The 9,747-nt window shown below is 20.1% G+C and overlaps 3 protein-coding genes across 3 annotated transcripts in view; 2 read left to right on the plus strand and 1 right to left on the minus strand. All coding sequences in view use genetic code 6, as the record gives it.

The window, feature by feature from the left end:
- TTHERM_001035763 (hypothetical protein) overlaps positions 1-107 on the plus strand; it is a gene marked incomplete at both ends in the record, with an annotated part of 267 nt that extends 160 nt beyond the window's left edge. Inside the window, one exon of the mRNA XM_012801002.1 lies at positions 1-107. This exon is cut by the window's left edge and continues 160 nt beyond it. Coding sequence (XP_012656456.1) covers positions 1-107 — 107 coding nt within the window.
- A 2,459-nt stretch (positions 108-2,566) lies between these two features.
- Positions 2,567-5,284, plus strand: TTHERM_001035764 (H-type lectin domain protein; the record flags this gene model as incomplete). Its single annotated transcript, XM_012801003.1, has 3 exons — positions 2,567-3,284; positions 3,375-4,184; positions 5,214-5,284. 3 exons carry the CDS (start codon positions 2,567-2,569, stop codon positions 5,282-5,284), a joined length of 1,599 nt encoding a protein of 532 aa, XP_012656457.1.
- A 2,767-nt stretch (positions 5,285-8,051) lies between these two features.
- TTHERM_001035765 (hypothetical protein) lies at positions 8,052-8,582 on the minus strand (the record flags this gene model as incomplete). The annotated part of the gene is made up of 3 exons (XM_012801004.1): positions 8,052-8,123; positions 8,238-8,428; positions 8,492-8,582. 3 exons carry the CDS (start codon positions 8,580-8,582, stop codon positions 8,052-8,054), a joined length of 354 nt encoding a protein of 117 aa, XP_012656458.1.
- Between the last annotated feature and the right edge of the window lie 1,165 nt (positions 8,583-9,747).

Consider the following 9,747-nt stretch of genomic DNA (forward strand, 5'->3'; position numbering starts at 1 on the left):
AAACAATAGATAACTCAATAATTAATAAAATATTTAAATATACAGTGTATATTTGTATTATGTATCATAGTGAATATTTTATCAAAATTATTTTGTCTATTTTATGAATTTGAAACCTTCTACAAAGATGTAATTTATTTCTTATCTAAAAAGCTCAATAAATATTAACTACTTATATAAAATTATTATGCTTAAAAATATAATAAATTTGTCTTTGATTTAGTTAAAAGCAAGGGCTCACAACAATAAGATAATTTATAAATTTTAAAACTGAAAAAAGCATAAATTCAAATGCTTAATAAGTGGAAGTCTGTAAAAAGGTTTTTATTGGATTAAAGAATAATTATTTTAATCTAATAAAAAAAACTAAATAGCAGTATTATAAAGTTATAGTGAAGGTAATTAAATATAAAACTAAATAATCATTACCTAATAACAGCAAAGAAAATTCTATAAATATACTTTAAAAATCAATTTAATGAAAGAATCTAAAAAAACTACTTTTTTTAAACTTTATTTATGCAAAAATTCAAAATTTTTTCTATTATAAAATAATAAAAATAATTTTATTTCAATTTATTAAAACTATTTCATTAATAAATTCAATAGAGATATTTATTTTCTAAATCTAATAAAAATATATTTCATAAGATATGATTGAAATAAATATAAATAAAATGATAAATTAAATATTTTTATAATTAATTAATTAGAATATACCGTAAATCCTCATTAATTAACAAAAAGATTAACAAACAAAAAATTTTTTGAAAATTTGCCCATTTTCTTCATCTACATCTTTTATTTTTAGGAAGTGCTAACGACTCTAAACTATAAACCAATTAAAATGAGGTAATATCAATTGAAACATATTTAAAAAGTAATTAGTTAATTTATGCTTGATATTTGAATTATCCATTCTAATAAATTAATAAATGGCTTTAATTGTTTTAATTTGAAGAGAAATAGACTATTAAAAAAATGTAAATTCAAGCTATTTTTTTAATAAATAAGCTGTAAAGTTGCAGAATGAATTTGTGTAAGCATTTTCAAAATATATTTTCTTATTTTTTTAATTAAAATTTATTTCTTAGTCATATTAATAACAAAGAAAAATCATTCTGAAATTGCTAAAGATTACTTTTTCAAAATCTGATTGATTTGATAAAAACTTTAGATTCTGTTCTAATAGGTAATAGGTGATAAAAAAGTATCAATTTTATACTTTTTTGTCCTTTGTTAGATAAAATTTAACTATTAATGAAAGATTGATTTTTTTTTCAAAAAAGAGCATTAGACGATTAAAATTTTAATAATAATTTATTGATATTTTATAATTTCTCTAAAAATGTTTTAGCGTTTTCTGATTGCTATTTAATATTTTAATCTAAATTCAAATATATTTTATCTTTAAATTAGAGAACTTTTTTTGTTTTAATAATAGGAATCTTTTTTTTCTTAATATTAATTTAGTTTTTAGAGTATGATGAATTAACTAAAATAAAATATCCAATAAGTTCTTTTTTTTAAAATATTTTTTACTAAGAGAAATTGCTTGTAAAAGAAGAATTTTATTATAAAAATATTTGTATATTATTTTGTTTAAAAAATTTGAATGTACCAAATTTGTAGTGTAATTAGCCATTTAAAAATCTAAAATTAAATAAAAATTGAGAAATATAATTTTAATTTTAGTAATAGAGGTTATCTGATCTTTTAATAATAAGGAAACAATAACTTATCAAAAATATGTAAGCTATCAGAAATTCTATAAAAATCTATCTTTCAATATCAATTATTTATCATAATTAAATCTACTTATATAATAGAAATAAAATTTAAAAGAATAAAAAAACTCTATTTGCTTGAAAGGACTTATTTATAAAATATAAAGAAGTAAATTATTTAATTATTTAAAAAATTGTGTAATCTTGCAAATATAATTTGTTTTTTAATCAAAGAAAAAAAATTTGATAAGAATTTTGTGAATTTCTAGCATCATTTTACAATTTGATACTTTTAATTTTTTGGCTACTTTTATAATAAATTATTTAAAGTAAATAATAAATACAGCCTAGTATTTTTATAACAATATATATATTGCATGTTCTCTATTATAAACAATCATATCAATTAAATTAGCATTTCATAAAAATTTTTTTCTGAGCCTGAAATAAAAATAAAATGATTATGAAAGTGCGTAAATATATGAAAATGCACAGTAGCTACAAATTTATTCTATAAATTAATTTATCTATTTAGAAGAGGCTAAATAATAAAATTTAATATTTTACTAATTTAATTTTAATATTTTATAATTTTAAACACTGATTTAGTTTTTTTTATATTTAACCAACCATTAAACAATTCTATATTTGAAGGAAAATTAAAAATTTTTTATTGGAAAAGAACCTTCAATCAATTTTGATTAAGTTTTGTAAAAAATTCTTTTGAGAAAAATAAAATATAATAAACAAAATTGTTTTTAAACAATTTAACTTTGTTTTAATAAAAATAATCAAAAAAGAAATCATTATAAATAGCAATATTAAAGCTAAATTTTAATATGTAAATGCTAATAAAATTTAAATTATAAATCTTAATTTGGATTCTCACTAATATTTCAATAACTTAAGCTTAAATTATTTATACTGATGAGGTTCCTTTTGTATTTTATGCCAACCTTTAAGTCTTTCCAACACCTTCTTCTTCTCTTGTAGATTATTCTTCTAAACAATTCAAAGCTATTCCTGATATTATTGTAGGAATTTAAAGCTATCGCTATAGCAAGTCTACTGGAACTTCTTTTCAGTTATAGGTGTCTAATAAATCAAAAACATCATGTTAAATTTCTAGTTTAGATAATATTGGTATTTAAGAACTTAATGTTTCTATTTTAGCAATAGATAAAACTAATTTTCCTAATATTTAAGTTATTGAGAAAACTTCATAAAATATATTTTAAGGATAGAATTCGAACGTATTATATGAAGAAATTATAGAATTTTCTTCATCTATTTAATAAGCAAAGGGAAATAAACAAGCAATAGTCATACTGAATAGTTGGATAAGCTCAACAACTGGCTCGACAGCATTTTCTCTATCAATTAATACACTAATTATTAATGATTAATATTATAAAATATAAATTAAAAAAAAACAAACAAGTTAAATGATAACTAGCGTAACTTATACTATTATAGAATACAGTTAAGATTCTCAAAACAGTATTTATAATATACTCTCTTATTATGATACATCACTTGCATAAATACCAGATATAAGTAACTGTTTATATTAAAATTGTCTAGATAGACATGTTTTATCATAATTTCAAATTCCTTCCATTTAAAATATTTAAATTCCATAATAAGGGTATCAAAATATTTTTATTGCTTTTAGTAAATTTGATTATTTAACACTTATCTAGAAAGACTCAGATCCATATATTGAATTATCAACTTATGCTATTCAAACTAATGGATAATTTTCCTTCAGTTATTTTGTAAAAAATAAATCAAAATTTTCTGGAGTTACTTCAACTGCAATATATTTCTATTAAAAAAAGTGTCTTCAAAGTAATCAGAAATTACAAGGAAATCAATGCATAAATGACTGTATAAATTTAGACCCTCTATAGCCACTATTTTGCCTAGATTGCTAAATTGGGTAATACTTTTTATAAGACTTAAAGATATGTTAATCTATAGAACCTTCCTCTTCATATCTGTGCTATCCTGAAAAAAATTATTAAACATGTGTTTTATGCAATTCTATTTAGAAGTGCGTCAAATGTTAAATGAACTTAAATTAATTGGAATGCGTTTTGTGTGAATAAAATTATTATGTTTACAAAGGTACTTGCTAACCTTCTGTAAGCTCATCAAGTAGTATTTCAGATACCGCTAACGCTGCAGTTGCTATTTCAGTAGTTTCTTCTACACAAGGTTCAAATTTCATGTTTTTAACTCTATAAAAGTTGAATTTACTGTACATGATAAATATTCTTATGACTTCTGAACTTACAATTTTGATAGATTAAATTAAAGGAACTAATCCTCTTAGCTACTTTTAAACTATAAATATTTTCGATAAGCATATATTGATAGAATCTTCTTAATAATTAGCAAACTAGTAAATCACTAATAAAGAATTTTAGACTAGTCTTTTGGTTAATGGAGGAGGTATATTGGTATCAATATTAACGACTTTGTTTATTTTATTATCTCTCATTGTTATGAGTAAGTATTACATGATAGGAACATAATTAGGAATTAAATCAAAAATTTAGAAATTTTTCTAAGTCTATCAAAGATTTGCTTCATTTCTGTTATATACTATCAATGAATTAATTCTTTTGGTTTCCAGCTATGCAATTTTTCTTTAATTTGCTGGTTTTATAGAGCTAAAGAATTCTTATTTTTTAGCATTTAGCATAATAACAATAATAATTCTTATTGCCTATCAATCATTGTTTGTGATTTACTACATTAGTCTATTACAATAATCATATCTAGAAAATATTAGTAGTAATAGTAGCCAAGAACTTCAATATTTAGAAAACTAGTTTACTTTCAAAAGATTTCTGGTAAAGCTTTTATCATAAGAATATATCTAAAAAAAAAAAATTAGTTTATATTTTCCTATTTATTAGATAATAATCGAAAATCTTTTAATTCCCTTCTCTATCATAATATTTTTTAAAAATTTTTTAGTACAATGTATATTATGTTTGGTTTTCCAATTATTGCTTTGCTTGGCATCTATTATTTTACGTCCTTGCATTCTTTTATTAAATAATATTAGACTCATAATAGATTAATTATGCTGGGTTCTTATATTCATTTTTATGATAGTTTTAGGAATATATTAAGATAAATTTGACTCTGCATCAAATACTGAAGAATAAAAAATATAACAGATTAGCCTTTTTTTAAAAATTTTAATGATGGTAGCTCTATATTTAAATCCTTTTATTTAAGTTCTTCACATTTTGATTATAGCATTTAAATATATAAAGTCACAATACCAATCTTACAAACTTAAGAAAAGAAGAATAACAGAATATTAACTAAATGTGTAGTTAGCTAATTCTTACTCAGATATTAAACTGTATAAATTTTCGAAATCAGATGCTAAGCCAACATTAGCTTTTGCGAAAAAATAAAATGATTTTTAATACTAATAATCATATTTTTCCAATAAAAATATAGTAAGTGATATAAATTTAGATGATAATAAACATGTAATAAGTGAGATAAATTTAGATAATGATTAACTATGAATTAAACTAATATGAATAATTTACCTTAAAATTCTAAATAATTATTGATAAATTATAAATGATTAAATATAGGTAGTTTTTGGTTTTTTTTTAAATGAAATAAAAGAATTTTTGTAATAATAAGTTAAAATTAATATGATTATTAAGGATCAATATCAGTTTTTTAATTAATTCCACAATCTCCTAAAAATCTAGTCACTAATAAATAGATAAAACATTTATTTTTATTGAAATTTATGTTATAATTATAATTAAATATTTTAATTGATAGTTAAAATAAATAATACTGTTTTTCAATATTTTATTTCTTTTAATTTTCAATGTTAATTATTTATTTATTTATTAAAGATTTTTCTTATTTGCAAAAGAATTAACAATTTTACAAGCTCCAAAATTTAAAAATTTTTTATTTCTTTTGTAAAAGAGTAAGTTGAATAAAAGAAATCTGATTGTTTTTATTTGGATCATCAATAAAATTTACTTTTTTTCTAATGATAATTTTCCTTTCAAATATTAGTTTTTTTAATAAAAAAACATCTGAAAAAGCTCTTTCATAATTATTTTAGAAATTAAAATATTTTGATTGTAATCTCATTGAAGTTAGGAATATAATTTTATCTTTTAATAAGCTAATAACTTAAACTATTATAAAATAAGATTTAAGCTGCATATTTTTGAAAAAAACAATTTAGCTCAAGAATTTATAAATGTAAATACTAACTTTTTAACCTTATGTGATAAGAAATCCTTAATTAAAGCTTTCTTATTGAACAGAAATTACATTTTTACTTTTAATAAAAGAATTTGATTCAAAAACTGAGTAGAAAAGGGGTTTAATTTATTAATCACTTTTATATCATATGCTTGATAATATGCTAAAAAGGAAAATTTAACTTCTTATAATATTTTAATAAATTTTATAAAATATTTCATTATAAATTTATCTATTTTTAGAAAAAAAGTAAGTCAGCCACATTTATAAATATTTTATAATATCTAAAATTTTAAATAAAAAGCTAAAATAAATTATAATTTTAGGTTTATTTTAGAATGAACGACTTAAATTAAGACTTTATTGGTTGAAACTTACATATATTCAATAAAAGCTATTTTGATTTATTTTAAAAAAGAAATTATCAAAAATTAAGACTCTATATTAATATAAAAAATTTTTAAAAAAGACAATCAATTTATCATGAGATTAAGTATTTTTATAATATTGCACTCAAAAATTTAAGATAGATAATACTATTTTAAATATCTTTTAATCAAAAAACCATGTAAATATAAAGATCATTTTTCATTTATCCAAGTAAAATTTTAGAAAAAAAGTAGATTATTAAAATGTTTGTCAATAAGAAGAAAGGAATTCATAAAAAATAGAAATTAAATATAAAATCTAATAGAACTTTAAAATTAAATAATTTTATATTAAAATTTAAAATATATATTGGATAATAGCATTGTTGATGAGAAATTTTTTATTTTTAAATAAATTAATTTCACACTTATTTTCAAAAATAAATATCCGTCAATAAAAAAAATTTTATTCATCAAGTGTTGAAAGAACTTACTTATATGCATAATAGTTTTGAGCCAAAGAAAAAAATTTACTTATTTAAGAAAAAAATTATCATTTTTTTGCTCTTTATTTTAATAATTGTAATTATGAATAGATTTTTCAATTTTTGATAGATTTTTAAATTTTATTTTACACGATAGAACAATTTTCGATTTAGTTTACTAATCATAGAAAAGTAAATCCATAGCAATTTCGTATTTAATTAGCTTCTTTAGCTATTTACTTGATTATTTTAAACTATTTATTCATTATAATTAATTATTCAAGAAAATTAGCTTGGTAAAAGATAAAAATATAAATACTTTAAAGCACTAATATACTTATGAAATAATAATTTATATCTTTCCTAATACATTGGATTTGCTTTTATTTTAATATTTTAAATGTTAGATCCTAGCTAATTTATACTGATGATGTACCATTTGTATTTTATACAATCCTTTAAGTTTATCCTCCACCTACTTCTTCTTATGTAGATTTCTCTTTTAAATAATTTTAAAATATACCTGATATTATCTTAGGAATACAAGGCTTTAACTAATTTAATGTATTGCCATAAGGAATTTCTTTTAACTTAGAAGTTTCAAACATATCAAAATTATCATGTTAAATAGCAAGCTTAAATAATATAGGTATCTAAGAACTAAGTGTTTCTATTTTAGCAATTGACAAAACTAATTTCCCTAATATTTAAGTTATTAAATAATCTTAAGAAAATTTATTTAGTGGATCAAACCCTTTATTCTATGAAGAAGTGAGATAGTTTTCATAAATAATCTAAAATTCAAAAGGAATTAAAAATGCGATAGTTTTACTAAATGGTTGGACCAGTTAATCTAACTCAAACATGTTATCTATCTCTATTAATATATTAATAATGAATGATTAATATTATAAAATTTAATTTACAAGAAGATAATAAGGTTAAATGATAACTATGATTCATTATACAATAGTTGAATTTATTTAAGATACTGATAATAGTATTTATAATATCCTTTCTTATTATGACTCATAATATTCATCCATTACAGATACTACTAATTGCTTATTTTCAATAACATGTGCTGATAGGCATGTAAGATCTAAATTTTAAATTCCTGCTATTTAAAATATTTAGATTCCTTAGTAAGGATATCAAAATATTTTTCTTGCTTTTAATATATTAGATTTTAAAATCTATAATCAATCTATGAAAAATCCAAATATAGAATTATCCACTTATGATATTTTAAATAGTAGAGAATTTTCCTTCAGCTACTTTGTAAAAAATTAATCAATGTTTTTTGGAGCTGCTGCAAGTGCAATTTTTTTTTATTAAAAAAAATGTCTTCAAAATAATCAAAAATTGTAAGGAAATTAATGTATTACTGATTGTGTAAATGTTAATCCTGCATAGCCATTGCTTTGTTTAGATTGTTAAGCTGGGTAATACTTTTTACAAGATTTGAAGATTTGTTAATCTATAGAACCTTCTTCATCTTATAAATGCTACCCTGAAAAAAATTATTAAACATGTGTTTTATGCGACATCTAGAGCTGTTTAGCATGTTAAACAATCTCTAATAAATTATAGTGTATTTAATGTGAACAAAATTATTATATTTATAAAGGTATTTGCTAACCTTCCGTAAGCTAATCAAGTAACGTTTCAGGTACTGCTAAAGCCGCAGCAGTTATCTCATTAGTATCCTCTACCTAAGGTTCAAATTTCATGTTTCTTACTCTCTAAAAATTGAATTTGCTATATATGATAGATGTTTTATTAACATCAGAACTTACAATTTTTATAAACTAAATAAAAGGGACAAATCCAATTAGCTACTTCTAATAAATTAACTTTTTTAGCAAATATGTATTTGTTGAATCTATTGAATAAGAATAAAATTAAAAATTAAGTAGCAAAGTAGGTTAAACAAGTTTATTGATAAATGGAGGAGGTGTTTTAGTGTCAATAATCGTTACTCAAATTATATTTGCATCTGTCATACTAGTTAATAAATATTTAAATAAATAAAGGTTCTCATATAGTAAATTAACATAATTAAAACTATTTTCAAACTACCAAAAACTAGCTTGCTTCATTTCCTTTATTATTAACGAGCTAATTCTTTTAGTTTCAAGTTATGCAATTTTTCTACAATTAATTGGATTTTTAAATGCAATTGAAGTGAATTACAAGGCTTTAAAAATTGTCCTTATTTTCATCCTTTCAATCTATTAGCTTTTGTGCTTAATCTATTATATAAGATTAATTAAATGTTCTAGATATTAAAATACTAGTTATTGCTAAGAACTAAATTAAAATATATACTTAATATCATACAAAAGCCACTTAATAAATCTTTTGTTAGAATAGTTTATTAAAAAATAAAATTTTACAATTTACTTCCCAATTTTCTTTTTTGCTATTGAAAATGTTCTTATCCCTTTATCTATAATAATGTTTTACCATAGTTATTTAGTTTAGTTAATTTTATGCTTAATATTTTAAACAATACTGTGTATTTGCTGCATATTTTTAAGGCCTTGCTTTTAATTGCTAAATAATGTTAGACTGATAATAGATTAAATATGTTGGGTTCTAATATTTATATTTATGATAGTTCTTGGAATTTTATAAGACAGATCAGATCAAAATCCTAATTAAAATGTTGAGAATATTTAAAAAATTAGTAAATGCTTAATAGTATTAATGATGATAGCATTGTATATTAATCCTTTTACTTAAATAATTAACATTATTATAGCTTTACATAAATATTTAAAAGATTAATATGATAAGTACTAAGAAAAGAAAAGAAAAATTATGTAAAATTAAAATTACAATTACTAAGTTTAAACTTACTTAGATATTAAATTATTTAAATTTCCTCAATAT

Source organism: Tetrahymena thermophila, assembly GCF_000189635.1.
Source record: "Tetrahymena thermophila SB210 genomic scaffold scf_8253843, whole genome shotgun sequence".
In the NCBI taxonomy this organism is placed as follows: Eukaryota; Ciliophora; class Oligohymenophorea; order Hymenostomatida; family Tetrahymenidae; genus Tetrahymena; species Tetrahymena thermophila.